General features: G+C 34.0%; 1 protein-coding gene across 1 annotated transcript in view; it reads right to left on the reverse strand.

The window, feature by feature from the left end:
• The window catches only part of Vps8 (VPS8 subunit of CORVET complex), a 253,801-nt gene that overhangs the window by 126,890 nt on the left and 105,036 nt on the right, over nucleotides 1-21,875 (reverse strand). Inside the window, exons 28-33 of the mRNA XM_077795024.1 lie at nucleotides 12,966-13,037; nucleotides 8,180-8,299; nucleotides 6,901-6,957; nucleotides 2,834-2,916; nucleotides 1,777-1,861; nucleotides 610-708 (exon numbers count right to left, since the gene is read on the reverse strand). Of these exons, the coding sequence (XP_077651150.1) occupies nucleotides 610-708; nucleotides 1,777-1,861; nucleotides 2,834-2,916; nucleotides 6,901-6,957; nucleotides 8,180-8,299; nucleotides 12,966-13,037 (516 nt within the window). The remainder of the gene's footprint in view (nucleotides 1-609; nucleotides 709-1,776; nucleotides 1,862-2,833; nucleotides 2,917-6,900; nucleotides 6,958-8,179; nucleotides 8,300-12,965; nucleotides 13,038-21,875) is intronic.

Consider the following 21,875-nt stretch of genomic DNA (forward strand, 5'->3'; position numbering starts at 1 on the left):
GAAATAATTGTTGTGTAGCAAAAATACTTCTTGTTTCTTCAGGGTAAGTTTCTGCTGAGTAATTTGTTTGCTCATTGATTAATTCATCATGTTTCACATTATGCAGAGAGACACAGCTTCACTTCTAGATGCCTGAGTCCATGTGTTCAAACCACTGCATAATACAGATAAGAAAAAATAAAGGATTAGCCCTACCGTGACTGTGGAGACTTGAAGAGGATGACAAAAAAGAATACAAAACGCAAAAAAAGAAAAAAAGATAAAACTCAACACTGGAGGAAGGTCTCATTGGGTTCTTTCACCAAGATCTATTTATCTTGTTAGTAGAAAGATAACTTTAAATAACATTCAATAATATATATCAATCCTATAGTTAAAACAGTATGGCGATCATTGCAGACCACACACCTCAGAACTGACTGTCCCAGCTTTCAAACCAGATGTTTCACTTTAGAAGCTCATATGTGATCTGCTTAAATGTGAAAAAGACTTCTGATCCTCCAGTAAATCAATGCAATAATATGATACCTGCCATTCTTTAGTTAGCATAAAGTTAATTGGGAAATTAACTCAAATGGGGAAGTTTCAAAAGTTGTGTTGAATCAATACCTCAATATGGTCCATTGCTTTCTTCCACACAGACTGCTTCTCCTCGGCACTGTGGCCAGGAATGGATAAGATGTTGTGAATGTAATTAAAGACTTCTTCCTGAACAACACAAGATGATATAATTTATTCATTAATTCACTCAGGCAATATTTTGTCACTATTATCTGTATCAGTCCTGGTAAATATTTATTATTTGGAGATGGAAAACCATTTGATATAGATATTTAACTGATGGAAAACTGACATTGAAGAGGAAGAGTAATTAAAGTCTAGGATAGACTCTTGGAAGTTACAGATCTGTTCCAATTCATTTTGGTCTCGATTTATTAACTTTTTCAATGACCTACTTGGAGAATATAATATCTTTGCTTCCAGTGATCCCTGTTTATATCGCTAATTTCATCTCAAAACATTCTTGCACTGGGCAAGGTGGCACACACCTCAGTGGCTGGGGAGGCTGAGGAAGGAGTTCAAACCCAGCCTCAGCAAAAGCAAGGTGCAAAGCAACTCAGTGAGACCCTGTCTCTAAAGAAAATACAAAATAGGATGTGGCTCAGTGGTTGAGTACCCCTGAGTCCAATTCCCAGTACCCGCCCCCGGCTCTTGGCAAAAAAACCTTCTTGCACTTGTCTAGTATGCTCCACCTATACTGATTTTCATTTCATCTATATGATCTCTATTCAGTCCCCTGAACATGTCTTTTCCCCTCATCTCAGGATCTTTCCATATATGGTTCCCTATCTTGGAACACTCTTCCTTTGGCTCTTTGTTTGACTGACTTCTCAAATTCCAAAACTCACTTTATACGTCACTTTCTCTGAGATAACTTTTCTGGCTTCTTTGTATAAGTCAGTCCCCCATTATCCTTCAAAGTGGTACCCAGTTTCTCTTCCCTAGTACCTATCATAATTTATAATTTTATACTTGGTTTTATTTGTTACCAGTCTCTATTACTAAATTTTTAAATTCGAAAATTGCAGGAATTATCTCTCTTTTAATTATCAATATGGACTTGGCTTAAACCAGAGACTCAGTAAAAACTGGTGAATAAATGAAGAAAACCTTGGTTCAGCAAACATATGTCTAAGTATTTCTAATGAATAGTTATTTCTATGTGATAAGGGCAGGAGGACTGAGAAAAAAGAGCAAAGAAGTCTCTTAACTTACCTCTCTCAGTGGGTCACGCAAGTAGCAATCAATAATTTTGTCATATTGGTGTTCTCGCTCATACATAAATTCACAAATTTGATAGCTAGAATGTAAAAGGAAAAACTTCAGTGTACCATACAGGCAGGTGGATATTAGTTTATTGCTATCTCATAACATACAGACTGATATTTTTTAAAATTAATAATGTGATTTCTACTGTTAAATAAAATACAGTTTGAGCACTCTTAATCTACAAGACTTAAAGAGTTTTTGACATCACAGCATTTCAGATATTGGATTTTCATATTAGGAATGCCCAATAGGTAAGGCACATGCAAATATTTCAAATTCTAAAATGTAAAATACTTCCTCTCCTAAGTGTTTCAGAGAAGGGATACTCAACTTTCATTAAATATATAAGGGAGATGAATATATAATATATTATATAATAATTATATATTAATATAATAATATTATATATAATAATAATATATAATAAGTTTAAGATGCTTCTGAATGCTATCTTTATAAGAAATTTCAAAGCTGGGCACAAAGAATGTTAAGAAAACAAGTGTCACATAAGAATCAAAAAGTTAGCTATTAATAAATAATATGCAAAAATTTTATGTGAAGTCTCTGTTCAAAGTATGTCAAAACATTCAATGAACTACGCAAAGAAAAGTGTTAGCATATTGCATCTTATTTACTATGTTTATTTCTGCATTATTTTTATTCTATATAATTGTCAGAAAAATTTATAAAACACCATGAAATATTAAGTCTTAAAAATCTAAAATAATAAAACATTATAAGTCTGCAGTTTTGCCTTCATATTAAAACAAATGTAAAAAACAAACATTTTAAATTTATCTCATAAATTCCTACAATCTTTACCAATTTCTAGAATTCAACTAAAGGCCAAAACATTCATACTTAGGTTTTTGGTGGTGTTGTTATTTGTATAACCTTTCTTAATTAAAAAAGCAGCAATGCATCAATAAACTGGGCTTCAAGTTAGATGAATATAACTTAATAGTTGTATGGAAAACTAATATATGGCTTCAAAACAACTTACAATTCAGCTTTTTCTGCCATACGGATGAGCCGACTCTCTTCAAATTGAACAATACCTCCAGCCTGCAGCAATTCTAAAAGAACCTGTACATTTAAAATAAATGAGTAAAAACATTTTGGAATTTATTTTTATTTACTAGCTTTATAAGGATCCATTTAACCATGCAGACCATAGCATTTTTTTCTTTTATACTCTTACTTGGTATTTTGGCTCACTTTCACATATGCATGGGATTACTGCCATTAAAATGTTGACCATATTGTATTTAAAAGTCTTATAACAGATAGCTCTGCTTTTCAAACATCGCCAGAATGCCACAGTATTTGCAAATAAAGCCTTGTTAGAATACTGATCTGATCTCAAAGCTAAAAATGTCAGTATATCTTTTTAAGAAGGGAGTTTTTGCTTGGCACTTTATTTTTTTTATTTTTTTGGTGTTGGGGGTGGGTGTTGGGGAGGTGTCAGTGTGGTACCAGGGATTGAACTCAGGGGCACTCGACCACTGAGCCACATCTCCAGCCCTATTTTGTATTTTATTTGTATTTTATTTAGAGACAGAGTCTCGCTGAGTTGTTTAGCACCTAGCTTTTTGTTGAGGCTGGCTTTGAACTTGAGATTCTCCTGCCTCAGCCCCCTGAGCCGCTGGGATTACAGGTCACTGTGGCTGGCTATTGACAGTTTTATGTCCTATGGTTCTTTAAAATCTGTTGTCCAGGGCTGGGGATGTGGCTCAAGCGGTAGCACGTTAGCCTGGCATGCGCAGGGCGCTGCGTTCAATCCTCAACACCACATTAAAAAAAAAATAAAGATATTGTGTCCACTGAAAATTAAAAATAAATAAATAAGTAAGTTTAAAAAATCTGTTGTCTACATATAGTATCAATGTTTACATGCTAATTTTAAAAACCAAACATTATGTTTTTTTCATAATAGCACTATGCAAAATGTTCTAAATACAGAAATGACCTAAAGGTCCATCAAAGGTGAATGGATAAACAAAATGCGGTATATACATACACAATGTGATATTATTTGGCTTTAAAAAAGGAAGAAAATTCTGACATGGTGAAATATGGATAAATTCAAAGATATGTTAATAAGTGAAATAAGTTAAAAACAAAAGGACAGATACTGTGTAATTGCACTTATGTAAGAAGTCTAGAATAAGAATATCCAAAGTCAGAAAGTAGAAGGATGGCTGTCAGGGGATGGGGGATTAAGGAATGGGGAGTATCTGTTTAATGCAAAAAGTTCAGTTTGGGAAGATGAAAAAGTTCTGGCAATGGATGGTGATGATGATTGTACAACAATGTGAATATACCTAATACCACTGGACTGTATGCTTAAAATGGTACATTTATGTTATGTATATTTTACAACAATAAAAAAATATCACAGCTCATATAATTTTTACCATCCTAAGTAAATGAATAAAAAAAAGGACTAGAATGTTGAGCAGGGTTCATCAATACTTTAAATAAACCTCAAAAAACAACTGAGGCATTACACAGTCATTAGAACAGTATGAGAAAGGTCTCTCTGGTATCTAAATTCAGAATCCAGAGTAAAGTGACCATTCTCAGAACTTTAAGAAACCATCTAACAAAATTATTTTTTTAACATAATAAATTTTTATTATTTCAAATTAAATAAAAACTATCCAAATTGTACATCTTAGAACCCAAATTTAGTCCATTTGGAGCACATAATGTACTAAATATGAAGTGAATTGTATCTGCTGTGCCAATTTGAAATACAATAATAAAAATGTCATTGGAGAAGTTCATCTTAGCAATACACTGAAACTGTTAAATTTTCAAGAATTTTGCAAACTCATTATTAAAAAGAGCTTCTATGAAAAATCAAATTATATTAACAATTAAATAAATTAAAAACAAAGATAACTGATATTCAAAAGTCACCCATTCCTAAATGTTTTATTGTATTTTATATTATATACACTTGAGGTTATTTACATCTACTATAACTGCATCTAAATGGTAGAAATATTATAAATAAATGTGCTACTGTGCATCTTTTCAACTCCATGTTCAGTGACAACACTTTAGTAAATTAATTCAGCCACAGTGACAGTACTTAAACCATGGAAATTGGCAAATGCTACAAATTAGCAAAATGGTATTAAAATGTTATTTTTTTCTTTCCTGATACTGAAGATTGAACCCAAGGGTACTCTACCACTGAGCTATTCCCCAACCCTTTTTAAAATTTTTCATTTTGAGACAGGGTCTTACCAAGTTGCCCAAACTGGTCTTGCACTTGCAATCTTCCTGCCTCAGCCTCCCCAGTTGCTGGGATTACAGACATGCACCTTCTTATCTGGCTAAATATTCCATTTAATTTTTTTTAATTGTAGATGGATACAACATCTTTATTTATTTGTTTTATGTGGTGCTGAGGATTGAATACAGTGCCTCACATGTTCTTTACCACTGAGCCCCAGCCCCAGCCCTAAACAATAAAATTTAAAAGGATAGTTGAAAGAAAGAAAGAAAGAAAGATAGATAGATAGATTATATATATTTGTGTGTGTGTGTGTGTGTGTGTGTGTCGCACAAAATCTAAAATATTTTATATTTGGCTCTTTATGGAGAAAGTTTACAGATCCCTGGTTAAGAAAGTGATAAAAATATTAATAAGGCAATTAAACTTAAAAGGTGTGAATGTCTATAGGCACTGAATTGTGAAGAAAACAAAAAACTGAGGCATTATTTGTCCAATACTCAAAAATTTTTCTATTTCAGCAAGCATTCACTGATGAGTGAGTAAAGTTCTGACATGCTTTCTGACTTCCATCTTGGACATTTACATAAGTGAAAATATCAACCAATATTTATTCATGTCAGAAGTATATTTGGAGAAGCAGTTGTTACGCATTTATCAGCATACCAATGAAATACACTAAGAAATACTTCATAAACAAAATTTGATATATAACAAGAGAATGAGTGTTGGATTAGAAGAAGTTCTGTTCTAATCTTAACTATGACCTTGAACAACTTACTTCAATGGTTTTTATGTTTCTAAAATGAGGCAAGGGGGAGAACTAGATAATCTCAAAGTGGACACCCAGTAATTAATTTATATATATATATATATCATACTATGATGACATTCCAAGGTTTGGCATATATATAGATTTGGCTTTTCTTTCTGTTTAGTTATTATATTAAATGTTTTTTTATCATTTTATTTAGATAATATCATGCATACCATGATCTACATTTGCTGCCAATAGAGAAAACAAGGACAAAATTAGGGGACCCTCAATATTATTAGTTCAATATAATTTATGAGGTAAACAACACCTTAGCAGCTGTTCTTTCTTAAGATAGTCTGCAGTAATCTCTGGGACACAGCTGTGCAGACAAAGGGGTTACTGCCGTAATTTTATGCTCTTCATTTAAGTCTCAACTTGTGAGCTGTGCACTACAACCATAAGTCAGCACAACCCTCAAAATACTTAACTTTTTTAGTTTAGTTACCTGACAAAGTTTGGCTATCAATTTTATGTAGGCTGAGTCTCTTAGTGCTCAGCTTTACAATGCATGAGCTTTCAAAGAATTTTACTCCAAGAAAGGACCCTCAACAAAGTGGCATGAACAGAGGGAAGAGGTAATCAGTCGTTATCTCACAGAGACTAATGGAGGGGGAGACAGATTATAGTCTGCAGAATGATAAACCCTAAGGCATGGGAACATAAGGAACTCCCAAAATTTAGTGTGCCAACACAAAGAATCCTGTAGCCTTTTTGGTTCAGGGCCAGAGCAACCAGCAGTGTTTACTAGACTGATGATACTGGTGGAATGCAGAGGACAGCATGCTGAATGCAAGACAGGCCCCTGTCTAGGTATTTAGTCTGATATAAGTTCCTTACACAAGCACCCACACTATTTTCTGGTTGCCACTATCTTTAGTTTAGAGTTACAGTTTGGCACAAGTCCTTTCTCCTTTCTGTCTAGAGAGGCCTAGCACAAAAGAGTTCTTTCTGGCTTACTCTGACTTTTTTCCCATCCTTTAGTAAAATAAATTCTAGGAGTTCAAACCTGCTGTCTTTCAGAGTGTCGGGAGTCATCATCAGGACTACAGAGGAATTCAAGTACCTGGCCAAAGAAAAGGTAATCTTTACTGAATATCAGCACTCATACTGTAACACTGTCATAATGGAAACAGCAATAACTATCTTTTCAATATCAAAAATTTATTCACACTTGGCCATAACAAATATCACAATATGCAGGACCTTCCCAACCAACTGCCCAGTACATGAAAACATCAAAGTCAATCATGCAAACCATTTCATATGTGCCAAATGCACATGTTTCTTTATTGTTCAGAAACACAGCTAGAAGGCAGTGTCAGCTGTATACCTTAAGTTCCTGGATTACATAAATGGAGCAAGCATGGACCTTATGCTGGACACTTGGATTTAAATCCTAACCTTACCAATACATGACAATAGCATTACTATTAATATCACTAAGTATGACTGGGTGAGTTATTTAACCTCTCCAGGCATCATCTGTAAAATGAGGATAATGGCACCTATTTCAAAATCATTAGGAAGATTGAGTTAAACATGTACATTAAAAGCTTTAAGCAGTGCCTGGTACTATGAAGGGCTCAGTAAAATGTTAGTCATTATGGGCTACTTTCTCCCACCAAAAGTGTTTTCTTTGTCACCTATGGATATGTAGGAGATATTTAAGGGAGATTAGAAGATACCTTCAGTAAGTAAGTAATACCTTTAGCTTTTCCATAAGTAATCTTTTCATCAACATAGTCTTACTACCAATAATGATGGGGTGACTTTTTTTTCAGTTGAACCACTGAGCTACATCCCCCAGTCCTTTTTATTTTTCATTTTGAGATCAAGTCTCACTAATTTGCTTAGGACCTTGCTAAGTTGCTGGAAAACAGGTGTGTGGCACTATGCCCAGCTTGAAGAGGTAATTCTTAAATCAGAAATATCTTGAGCCAATATTTCTAGGTAATTTACAGCAAGAAAATAAATGAGAAAACAAAATCTCTAATAATCACACTCCCATAATACCAAGTGTTTAGGCAAAGTCTTATTATCAAGAACACATCATTAAGGCAGGCAGATAAACAGACAGACAGACAGACAGACACAGACAGACACACACACACACACACACACACACACACACACACACAGAATTTAGATCCAAAACCTTAATATGCCTGTCCTTGATAAGACATTTATCTAATAGTCTATCATTTTAAGAAACAGGGCAATCCATTATACTTTCTAAGAACAGTAAACAGAGAAAAAATTCTGGTCCTCACTTTTAAGACACTTACCTGATCAAAGAGGGTTCTGTTCACAAACAAGGTATTGTCAGGTTTTGCAAGCTGTCGAGCAAGGAACGTAAAGAGACACCCTACTTGTGAGGGAGTAAAATCTGAATTCTCCACCATAACCTGGTGAGCCAAAGAAACCATTTATTCAATACATTATCTGGTTTGATGCAAATAAAAATATACAATTAGAAGGGGGGAGCCTCATTACTAAAGACTCATGAAAAGATTCTTTAATTGACTGTACAAAAATTAGTTCAATACCATTCAGAGAAGGAGCATAACTACTTGCATGCTCTGAAAGGAAAACATTTTAGTGACTTTGAGCATATATCTAGCACAATTTGAAAGAGAACTAAATTGTTAAAGAGGGAATATAAGAGTTCAAAGAAATAGTAATCATGTTTCCCTCTGGAATTCTTATAGAATTCTAGTAAAGTTAAATTTAAATAACCCTATTAAAAATCTGTCTATCAACAAGAGATGAAGAGAGTTGCTTTGGGGTTTAAAAGGAGATAACCATGCAGTAAAGGCACCTCAGAAAAAGAAATCAGTTACAACCGGCCTGCCTTGTTACTAGGAAGTTCTTGAGCTGCTGTTATGTACAACAGATATTTTACAACCACACAGAGTAACCAAATTCCAGTCAGTACTTTGCTTTAATTCAGCCCTCATTTCCTGAATCCCCAGGGGCTCTGACAGGAGCTTTTAAGGGAATTATGAACTAGAAAAGAAGCAAGATGGGTAAACACATTAAATAAAAGACATTATACAATTACACTATTATAAGGGCACAAATAATTTTACAGTGCAGAAAATTTAGTTGAATTGGCTTATGAAGGAATTTCAGAAGAAATGAGAAAAACAGCTTTTAAGCTAAGCAGAAAAGCCACATAGAACCTCTGGCAGGGGAAATGTCAGCAGAGAGAAGAGTGTGAGCAACAGCATGGACACAGTTTGTTCCGGAAACTGTAAAGTTCCATTAGGATGCAGCAGCATGCCTGAAGGGAGAGGAAAAAATCAGACTAAGAAGACTTGCCACCCTAAGGAATCTGAATTTAGTCTACAGAAAATTAGAGAGCCATGCATAGAAGCTAGAGAGGAAAAAGTAAAAGAAAGGTAGTGGGTAATCTCATGAAAATTGAAGGGAGATCAGTAGAGTAGAGGAAAGGGACCAGGACACAAGAAAAGGGAAATACCAGGAAATGGTATTGGTCAAATCATATTGTTCTGTTGTGTGTATATAAAGATGCAACAACAAATCCCACCTTTATGTACAACTATAATGCACCAATTACATGGATCATGTACAGCCATAAGAATGGGAATCCTAATCAGAATAAGTTATACTCCATGTATGTATAATATGTCAAAATACACTCTACTGCCATGTATATCTAGAAAAAAAACAAATAAAGAATACTTTTTTTAAAAAATATGGGAAAAAAAAGAAAACTGAAGAGCTACTAAACGTGTTTAGTCAGGAAAGTAGATTGTGATCAGTACTGTACTTAGGAAAGTATCTTGTTAATAGTATACAGGAAAAATATCAGAAGGAAGAAAGAGAAGGCAGGGATACCAACACGCAAGGGACTACAAAGGTCCCATGGAGAGAAAAAGAGTTCTGAACTGGGGCAATGGCACCAAAATGGAACAAGGAACAGGTACAAAGGCACTGCAGAGAGAGGAGACAGGACAGGATTCCTATGTGTGTCATTAAAGGAACAGTAAAAAAGGACACATTTGAGCATTATTGACCAGTAGCATATGATGCCATTAATAAAGAGAGAATGCAGAAATTTGTGAGGGAAGATCTGTATTATTTTGGGCTAGCTGAATTCATGGGGGCAACTCTATCACAAGTTAGGGAATAGTACCCTGGCACACCTGTTAAGAAGTTCCACTCTCTCTCTTCTATCCTCCATTCAAAGTGAAGTATAAGATTAATCTTATTATATAGCACTCCCCAGGGCCTGGCTCCTGATCTGCCTTTTCTGGTAGCATATCTGTCACTTTTACCTATCAATAGGTCTCAGCCCAGCAATCACCACTTCTTCAACCGTATAACCATTATCAGAGTACAAGCACAGTTTAAGTTATAAAATCCCTTTCTATCCATATCCATATGCACACATATACATTCCAGTCCAGAGTATTCAAAGAGCTTTCCACAGCTTTAAAGTCCTCAGCCATTAACCATCTCAGTGTGCAGGTCCCTTTTCTAGGACTATACTCTTGGGCCCCACTGCTGCTTTTCTCTCCTGTTAGCCCTTTGCTTTGTAAGTGGAAGCCCTTAAATTGTCTGACCCTACAAACACATTTTAAGATAACTGTTTCAACTCACAGCCAATTTCCTTGCCACTTCAGCAAGTCTCTATTGGTTATCATCTTACAAATTCCCCATTTTCTACCTCTGAAATAGTTCAGAGACTGTACTTATAAAATTTCCTGGGAAATCTTGTAAGAAATCATGAATTAAGCATTTCCTCCCTCTGTGTCTGCAGCCATCACACTTAACGATGCCCATTTACCTGTTCTCTGGTCACTGCCTGTACTCCTACTTTCATCGCCTCTCTCCAAAGAATGCTTTAACAAGCTAGTACAATTCCATTACCAGAATGAGAAAAATAATCTCCAAAGTTCACTCTTCACTGACCTGAGGCAAATATTATCAATATAAAGAGTGAGCCTGACCCCGAATCACTGGCTTCCTGACTTACCATGTGATTGTTCCCTCTTCTGCACACTCCCTCTGTCCCATCTACCATACCGTGACACAGCCAAGGGGGCCCTCACCATAGATGAAACAAATGGGGTCACCCAATCTTGAACTTTCAGCTTCCAAAACTGTGAGTTAAATAAATCTCTTTTCTTTATAAAGTACCCAGACTGTCATTTTCTTATGAAATTAAACATAGTCCAACATCTATTCTTCCCTCCTAACTTAGAAACAGAACTCCTAATTTTTAGATAAGCTTGTGGTTAACCAGAACAAAAGACTATATATCTCAGTCTCTCTTAGCAGCTAAGGGCCATCTACCCTAATTCTGGACATTATGATGCAAGCAGAATTATAGTATACAACCTCTCAGAAGCTTCCTTTTTTTTCTTTTAACTTTTTATTTTTCTAATTAGTTATACATGACAGTAGAATGCATTTCAACATATCACACATATATGTAATACAACTTTTCATTCTTCTGGTTGTAAATGATGTAGAGTTACACAGATCATGTAATCATATAGGCACATAGGGCAATAATGTCCGATTCATTCTACTATCATTCCTACCCCCAGGCCCCCTCTCCTCTGTTGACTCCCTCCCCTCTGTATAATACAAAGTACCTCTATCCCCCACCCCGACTACTGTGAATTAGTACCCACATATCAGACAAAACATCCAGCCTTTGGTTCAGAAGCTTCCTTAATGACAGGACACATTTCCTTCTGAATTTCTTTTTGTATCCAGGCTGGCTAGAATGTGGAGGTGATGGCTGGAGCCTGAGCAGCCATTTTGAACCAAAAGACAGAAAACAGGTACTAAGTAAGACAGAAGGAAGATGAATCCTGATTAAGTTTGCAAACCTATTCTACCAGATTAAATTGCCTACCTCCAAATTTATATGAGAAAAATAAATTTCCACAATTTAAAATATGACCATTATGTGTTTTTTCTCAATCATAGCAGAACTTAAATCCAACTGTCCTAACAGGATGCCACAGAAGAATATTAGAGAAGGAGCAACATTAGGAATAGAGAGATCATTTAGAAAGGTCCCTGGGGAATCCAGGTGAAGTTTTCCCATACTAACCATCTAGATTAAACTGGAATTACCTGGGAATTTAGCAACACTATTCTCATATTCATCACTGCCTATCTTACAAGTCTAATAAATAGAGTTCAGATTAATCAACAGTTCAAAGAGATAATGTATATGCTATAAATGTGCTTTGAATATTATAAAAACCTAGTATAAATGTAATACACTGATACATACATGCATAGATGATATGCACAATTAGAGAACATTTTAATTCTGTCTCTTTTCCAAAATAATCTTAAAGTCATTAAGAGGAAGAAAACTCCATTTTACAGCCAGATGAATAGAATAAAAACTCTAAGCTTCCAACAAAAAGCCTACAGGAAGTTGTGCAGATGGGAAAGACGGGAATCTCTCTGCATTTGTTCATTAGCAAGAATATGAATCTCAAAATAGCTTTTTACTGAATCTAGTAAAATTCATATTGGGATGGTCATCTCTGTATTCCTCAAATCATTTTTTAAAAATATGTTTTTAGTTGTTAGTGGACCTTTATTTTATTTATTTATAAATGGTGCTGAGAATCGAACTCAGTACCTCACAAATGCTGGGCAAATGCTCTAGCACTGAGCTATAACCCCAGCCCCCTAAAATAATTCTTAAGTGTCACCTATCGTCTCAGATTCACAGTAAAAATATGGCACCACCATAGCAATGAAATGATGCTGGAAGACACTGAAGATTCTTCACATTATTTTCTCAAAGCACATGATCACATAACACAGAATTACCACAATGTGCATTTCTCAAGAGTAGTATTCTGTATCCCAGTATCCAGTTTGAAACAGAATATTAATGCTGAATATTCCATTTAGCTCTTGAGCACCAAGACACCATAATAAAATTATAAGACATGTTGCAACAAATAACTTCACTAAACAAGATTATTTTAGAACCTGATATAAAATGGTTCAATTCTCTTGTCTTATAAATATCAATACAAAGACATGTAATCATTGAATGCTTACTTTCAACAAAATATCCACAATGCGTTGTTGATATTCCACAGCTTGCTTGTCATTTTTAAAATCTTCAAAAGTCTAAAAAGGAGAAATATTTAAAAGTAATTATTACTTGCAAATTTGAAAAGGAAACATATTAAATTCTTTGTGGATAAAATCCAAGTAAATTCCCAAATATGATAACCACTCTACATTTTCTTATACACCTTTAACAATAAGTTATTTTTAGGAACTCAAGTAAAAAGTTAGAGTGCTTAATATTTCTAAGACCTTAAAAAAAATCAGTCATTGGGGCTGGGGATGTAGCTCAAGCGTACTCGCCTGGCATGCGTGCGGCCCAGGTTCGATCCTCAGCACCACATACAAACAAAGATGTGTCCACCAAAAACTAAAAAATAAATATTAAAAAAAATTCTCTCTCTCTCTTAAAAATCAGTCACTAAGAAATATTTATATATTTCATATATATATATGTATATGTAGTGGTTATCATACAACCAAGAAGTGTTTGAAAAAGTAATGCTATCCCAAAGAAGGCTATGAGTGTGTAAAGAAAAGAAAGAACACTAATGGCAAGAGAAAATTTGGAAACAAAGGTCAGAACAGATGGATGAAATACCACAGACTCAGACATCATTCAATCTGTTACTTAGAAACAACTGAAATGCTGCTTATTAATTGTCATGAAAAATAACTCCCATAATTTACATGACAATTTAGAAAAATGGATATTCAAAGACAGATTATTATGGTAAAAATGTCTAAATGTTAAAATTTTTAACTCTACTTACAAAGATTAGATATCTTAACCTCAAATCATTGCCAAATAAAGTACTTTTTATTTTATATTAGTGCTTAAATGGACCAAATATATTTTAAATATAACATGTATCAAAGAAAATGACTATACCAGATTCTGTTAGGCAATATATGATAACAGGATGTCACATAAACACCTAGAACATACAGGATTTATACATGAAGGAACTAAAATTGTATCCATTATCCAATAGTGGAAATTAAAATGTGTCCTATATAAGAAATTGACAGAAGACTTCAAGATCTTTCTTATTGTTTTCACTTAGCACATTTGGGTCTGAGAAATGTTTAAATCCACACAGCAATAAGTTACTACTATTTTCTTGAATCAAGAACAATGGTCCATCCCAGCAGCTCAGGAGGCTGAGGCAGGAGGATTTGTGAGTTCAAAGCCAGCCTCAGCAACAGCAATGCGCTAAGCAACTCAGTGAGACCCTGTCTCTAAATAAAATACAAAATAGGGTTGGGGATGTGGCTCAGTGGTCGAGTGCCCCTGAGTTCAATTCCAGGTACCAAAATAACAACAAAACAATGGACCATATATTGTCCCAATAGATTACCTTTCCCCCAAAATGGAATTTCATAGCTATGAACTTTTAGGAGTACCTCAGAGTTCTATTCAAACCAGAATACTTGCTGGTCTTTAAAAGGGCCCTGAATTGCCCCAGCTTCTCCAAAGTGCCATTGCTCTATTAGCATGCCTTTTCTTTCATTCTCTTATCTGGCACACAAAAGGTGCTTTAAAAATGACTTTTGAATTCTCTAATTATTTATAGAGAAAAACAGAATATCTTTTAAAAAATTGGTTCTAATCACTTATACATGACAGCAGAATGCTTTTTGAGACAATGTACACAGATGGAGCACAATTTTTCACTTCTTTGGTTGTACATGAAGTAGTGTCACACCATTGTGAAATCATATGTGTACCCAGGGTAAAGATGTCCATTGCATTCCACCATCTTTCCTACCCACCCCCCCCCTTTTTTTTCAACTAGTCTGCTTTGCTGCCAGTTAGTTGAGAAATCCTGAAATGAGTTACCAAGGAGATTATAGGATCTCTTAATCTGGAAAGCTCAATCAGAAGATATTTTTATGTTTTACGTGGGTAAAAAATGACCCTGCTTGAAGTCAGGAAAATACAATAGAAAATTTCTCAGTTATATCTTTTGACGTATGGGAATGCCACACACACACACACACACACACACACACACACACACACACACAAACACACACGTTTCTCTCTCACTCTCATCCCAGTCTGCTGGGATGAGATGTCACTCTGTAGATACACAGGGTACAATCTGCTAACGTAAATGCTATTCATCTAAAACACGAAAGCATGGAGCATTAACAAATGTATTTTAAAAACTACAGCAGTGACAGCAAAGAGAAAAGAATTTTCTTAGCCACTTTCCTTTTGGCAGCATGTAGTCACTGTTCTGAAACAGATACTGAAAATCTGTTTCTATAAATATAATTAAGTGGTGACATACTACAGTGTGAATGTTATGATACACATAATGACATATTTTGGTGGTAGTTAACAACTGCCATCAAAATGGCACATCATTGCTAGAACATTATCATGCCACAAAGATGCTTCTAAATATTCAATGTTTGTTAGAGGAATAATAAGCAAAGATGTCTTAATGGAGAATTACAGTTGCTTAACCAAAAGTGGACTTAAAACCCTAGTTTAAACTAATCTGTGAATTTAGGCATAAAACCTTCTTTCTGGAGTCCCTTAAAATTTACTATGGGGTTTCTGGATGATAATGACAGCAAGCTAAATCCTAATCCAGGAGTCAACAGACATTCTCTATAAAGAGCCAGATAGTAAATATTTCAGTTAGTAAATATTTCAGATAGTAAATATTTCACCACTGTAATTCTAGTTCACCTTGTCAGAATTCTGGAAGCCTAAGTATCTAACTATATAATTAGCCCTAACTTTTCACATCTTGGTTATCCATATTCCATTGTCTAAATTTAAGCCACCATTATGTTTTGTCTATATGACTCCAAAAATTTGCTACCAGATCTCATCTCCAATCTTATTTCATTTCAATCAATTTTCCATATGCTATGGTCTAAATGTTTGTCTCTATCCCCTCCAAATTCATACTGAAAATTGAATTACCAATATGACAGTATTAGGAGGTGGACCCTTTCAGAGGTGATTAGAACATGAGGGCAAAGCCTTCATGAATGGGATTAGAAACCTTACAAAACAGGCTCCAGAGACATCCTTTGCCCATTTGCACCACATTAGAACACAGCAAGAAGGCCACACATGAAACAGAATCTGCCATCAACTTGACCTTTGAATTCCCAGCTTCCAAAAAATGTAAGAAATAAATTTCTTTTTATTTATACACCACTCGATCTATGGTGTTTTGTTATAGGCTCAAACTGACTAAGACAAAACAGTCAGAGGGGAATCTCTTTAAATCAAGATATTCCTCTTCCTAAAAGGCTTCAACAGTGACCTACTTTTGTAGAATAAAACCCAAATTTCTTACTATAGATTACAAGGCCAGTGTCTGCCTCTCTATATATATTTCTTTCTGAACTTTTTCCTATATTTAAAGATGCAGACATGCTGAACTTTTTTCTACTTGAGTACTCATTGGTCCGTCTCATTTCCAGGCTTTTGAAAATATATTCTGACCTTCTGCCTAGAATATCTTTCTGTACTCTTCACTGAACTTCTACTCATCCTTGAGATTTGGTATGAGTATCATTTCATCCAAGAAATCTTCCTTAGTTTTCTTTAGGTGCCCCTCCTAAGTGTTCCCAAAGCATTCTGCACTTCCCCTAAGGCATGTATTACACTGTGGTATAATGTGTTACCTACAAGTCTGGATCCACTTCCTCCATAAGGGCAGGATTTACATCTTGTCAGTTAGGGATATATCCCCCAGTTAGTATAATATCCCCTAACAGAGAATATACTAGGCACTCAGATATTTTCTAAGCAAATAAGAGAAAGAGACCATTCTGCAGCCTTACTATAAATGCCAATATCATAATTCAGACATTGACATAATACCAATTGTGCTTCAGTACTACCACAGCCTTTAAAAAATAAAAATTAGGGCTGGCATTGTAGCTCAGTTGTAGAGTGCTTGCCTAATACAAATGAGGCATTGGGTTTGATCCCCAGCACCACATAAAAATAAATAAATAAATAAATAAAGGAATTATGTCCATTTGCAACTAAATATATTTAAAAAAAATTTAAATCATGCAAAATTCTTTGTTTTCTCTACCACTCTTCCCCAAACCCCCATCATTTCCTGTTTCTTTTTGCCTAAGTGCCAACTTATGTTCTCCTGTAGAGGTCCAAGGTCTAAACCAACTAGACCTAACCTCCAGTTCTGAGTTTCTTTTCCCTTCTTTTTATGAAACTAAAGTTATGGCTGCTGAAGTCAGATTTTAAAATTAAACCAATTCAAGCTATGATATAATAACATTCTGATGGGTACTTATCTTTTTAGAATAATTTAATAGTTTATTATTCAACTTAAAAAAGTAATATATGCTCACAGGGAAATCTGACCCATCTTACAAAGTTAATTATTTTTTTTTCAACTGTACTTTCATTTTATTTTCATCTTATTGTAGAAATCATATTAAGGTAGTTCTATAATGTACAGTAGAATAATGGGGGGAAAACTTTGAAAGTCATTTTAGAAACTACAATGTGTTTGTTCATCCTAATAACATTCTTTTACATAATAATTTCTTAAGAGATTTCTCATTTTAAACCAATATTACTTTTTAGTTGATGAAAAGAGGAGATTGGAGTTTATTATTGGCTGATGTGGAAATATCCTGCAGAGAAAAGATGCAGTGAGTTAAGACTGAAGTCATATTGAGGTTCTTGAGATTGAGCATAATTCAGAAAATAATCAGGAGTTCTTGGCCACATCTTGACTATAACTTTGATAGGATTATTAGTCAATGAACCCTGGGTGGTAGCCAATGGGAAATCATGCCAGGGAAAGTAGTTGTCAGAGGACCTAAGTTCTGTTCAATCTATACAAGTGGAGTAGGCTGCCACATTGTGAAGACTGAAAAGTTTGTTTGTTTTTTAAAGTTTTTGCTAAATAGACTTTTAAGTAGTAAAATAAAAATCCAAAGTAACTCTCATAAACCAGATCCTCTGTGAAAATCAATATATTCTTCAAAAGTTATTTTTTATGTCTAAAACTGCTTTGCATGGGAATGTTAGCAAAAATGACCTAAAAGTGAGTTATCCAAAGAGGAAGTTGGAAGTGGTGTTAGAAAAGGACATTGATTTTTGTCAGAAATAACCATGAAATGACCATAGGTGTATTGTTGACATGGGAAAAAAATATCTGATAATGGCAAATCTCAGAATTTTAAAATTTAATTAAAAAAGAAAAGTTCAAGTTTTTTAGAGGGATACTAAGAATGCAAGTACTTGTGTGATGTTGCTATGATCCATAATATATAGTAGTAGGGTATTCTTGATATATATACATACATACACACACACACACACACATATATATATATATATATATATATATACACATATATTTATATTATATAATAGGGTGTTATTAATTAATGATACAGAACACTTTGAAGAACTTTTGTAGCCAGATGTTAATATTAATTATGAAAACATATGCTGATTGTAAAAAAATGCTTAGAGTATTAATAGAGAGCATATACTGACAAATAATTTACATATGCAAATATAAGTGGAAATCATCTTAATCTGATCATCCCCAATTTGCTCTGTATTGCATTGCTAATGTTGTAACTTTAGTTTGGCTTTTTTTATATATTTATTTTTTAGTTTTAGGTTTTAGTTTTAGTTTATATATTTATTTTTTAGTTTTAATTTATATATTTATTTTTTAGTTTTAATTTATATATTTTTTAGTTTTATTTTTATGTGGTGCTGAGGATTGAACCCAGTGCCTCATGCATGTTAAGTGAGCGCTCTACCACTGAGCCACAACCCAGCTCTAATGTTGTAACTTTAAACTCACCTTCCTATCATGATGAGAGCAGGGTACCAATATCTCTTCCAAGAAATTAAAAGATTTTATGAGAGCTTTAAAAAAAAATGGGCAAAGTTAAAATGAAGGAGAAAATTCCTTTTAGACCATTTAGATAAGTTAGGTGTCATTATACTTGAAATCAGAGGTAAAATATATACTCAATTAAATTTAGCTCTGAACTTACTGGTCATAAAGACAGAAATGGAAATGATCTTACATAATTGCCACTGATTATTAGTTCTACAGATTTTCTTTTCTCACAATCCTTCTTTGAGTTACTCCATAAACTATAAAGAATAATCCATACTACATGACATTCTGTTATTACTTAAAAATTGGTACCAAAATCTATTGTATTCTGATGATCTTCCCTGTATTTGTACAAAATAGTATCAGCATACACTGAGAGTTTACATGAGAAGATGTAAGACTCCTCCCGAGTATTTTTTTAAATTTCATCCCTGATTTCTTCTGCTATCCATTGGTCATGCAATAGTATATTATTTATTTCCAGATGTTAGAGTAGCTTCTATTTTTTATTTTATCATTGATTTCAGATTTCATTCCATTATGTTCTAATAGAATGCAAGGTATTATCCCTATTTTTTTGTATTTTCCAAGAGTTGCTTTATGGTATAAGATAAGGTCTATTTTAAAGAAGGATCCAGGTGCTGCTGAGAAAAGACTATATTCAATCATTGATGGAAGAAATACTCTATATATGTCTGTTAAATCTAAATTATTGATTGTATTGTTTAGTTCTATAATTTCTTTGTTCAGTTTTTGTTTGGAGGCTCTATACAGTAGTGAAAGAGGTTTGTTAAAGTCACCCAGTATTATTGTGCTGTGGCCTATTTGATTCTTGAAATTCAGAAAGCTTTTTTTATATACGTAGAAGCTCCATTGTTTGGGGCATAAATACTTAAGATTGTTGATTCCTTTAAGCAGTATGAAATGTCCATCTTTGTCCCCTCTGATTAACTTTAGCTTCAAGTTCACTTTACTGATATGAGGATAGAAACCCCTGCTTGTTTATGCAACCCATGTGAATGATATGCTTTTTCCCATCCTTTCACCTTCGGTCTGTAGATGTCTTTGCCTATGAGGTGACACTTTGGAGTCAGCATACTGTTGGACATTGTTTTTTAATCCAATCTTCCAGTCCATGTAATTTGATTGATGAGTTTACATTCGAGGTTATTATTGAGATATGATTTGTATTCCCAGTAATCTTGGTTTAATTTGTATTAGTTTCTCCTTAGACTGATTATTCTTTTAGTATATAGTTCCTCTCTTTGCTGTTTTTCACTTTTCATTTCATCTCCATGGAATTTTTGCTGAAAATGTTCTACAGTACAGGCTTTCTAGTTGTGAATTCTTTTGTTTATTATGGAAGGCTTTTAGATCATCTTCAAATCAGAAGCTTAATTTTGCTGGGTATAGAGTTCTTGGTTGGCATTCATTTTCCTTCACAGTGTGGAATATATTATTCCAAGACTTCCTAGCTTTGAAGATCTGGTTTGAGAAATCAGCTGAGACCCGAATTGGTTTTCCCCTAAATGTTATCTGAGATTTTTCTCTGGCAGCCTTTAAAATTCTATCTTTGGGCTCGGGTGGTAGCTCAGTGGCTGAGCGCTTGCCTCAAATACTTGGGATCGATCCTCAGTACCACATACAAAAATGAATAAATAAAACAAAGATATAAAATAAAATCCTACCTTCATTTGGTATGTTAAGCATTTTCATAATAATGTGCCTTGGTGTGAGTATATTGTCATTTTGTACATTCAGAGTTCTGTAAGCCTCCTATATTGGATTTTCCATTACATTCTTTAAGTTTGGGAAGTTTTCTAATATCATTTCATTAAAAAGATTATGCATTCCTTTGGTATGTATTGCCATACCTTCATCTATCCTGATAAATTTTAAATATGGTCTTTTCATGTTATCCTATATTTCTTGGAAGTTCTATTCATATTCTCTTAACATCTTCTCTCCATGGTCAACTTTATTTTCAGGATTATATATTTTGTCTTCATTCCTGAAGTTCTGTCTTCCAAGTGATTTAGTCTGTAGATAATGCTTTCCATTGAATTTTAATTTGGTTTATTAATTCCTTCACTTCAAGGATTTCTGCCTAATTTCTTTTCAAAATCTCTATCTCTTTATTGAAGTGATCTTTCACTTCCTGAATTTTGTCTCTGATTTCCCTCCTTATACCATCCTTTACCTCATGGGTCAGTTTAACTATGTACATTCTAAACTCCTTCTCTGACATTTCTTCTACCGTGGATTCTATCATTGGCACATCTTAATTTGTTTGGGATAATTTGTTCCCTTGTTTTTTTATGCTATTTGTGTATCTACCTATTTAGCAGTGTAGATCTGAGGCAGTACAGTTTCTAACCTGTAGACTTATAGCGTCCCTGAAATTTTCCAGTACCTTGCCTTTAAGGGGAAGACAAATAATAACAGCAATCAATGCAAACAATATACAGCCTTATACCAAATAGCTCCTACTATAACATCTACAGTTTTGTTGAAATAAACATAAATGATGTGTTCAGTTATTGTCTATAATAAAAACTGTAAGTTTGCAAAAGGGTTTACAATTTCAAATGGTGGACAAAGAGAAACAGGAGTAGTATACAATATGATGTTTATGAGAAATGAGGAGAGAAGATAGAAGTAAAAAAAATATAGGAAGAGTGAAAGAGGGAATAATAGAGGTTAGCTGTTAGCAGGAAAAAAGAGAAAAAAAATCAAAGGAAAAGAAAAATAAGAGAAAAAACATATATAATAAAAATTTTTGAAAATAAAAATTAAAATAAAAACAATTAAAAATACAAAGATAAAAGTATAAATGCAAGAATACAAAGTGAAACTGCAATATACTATTCAGACATCCTAGTCCTCAATAAACTGATTCATGGAAAATAATTGGTTTCAAAAATGGTAGAAATTTGGGAGAAAAAATAAAAAGAGAAAAAAGTCTCGATGAAAAATTGAATAATTGTTTCTGTTGGAGCTCAAAAGTTTCTCAGCTTCC

This window comes from Urocitellus parryii, chromosome 2 (assembly GCF_045843805.1).
Source record: "Urocitellus parryii isolate mUroPar1 chromosome 2, mUroPar1.hap1, whole genome shotgun sequence".
NCBI lineage: Eukaryota > Metazoa > Chordata > Mammalia > Rodentia > Sciuridae > Urocitellus > Urocitellus parryii.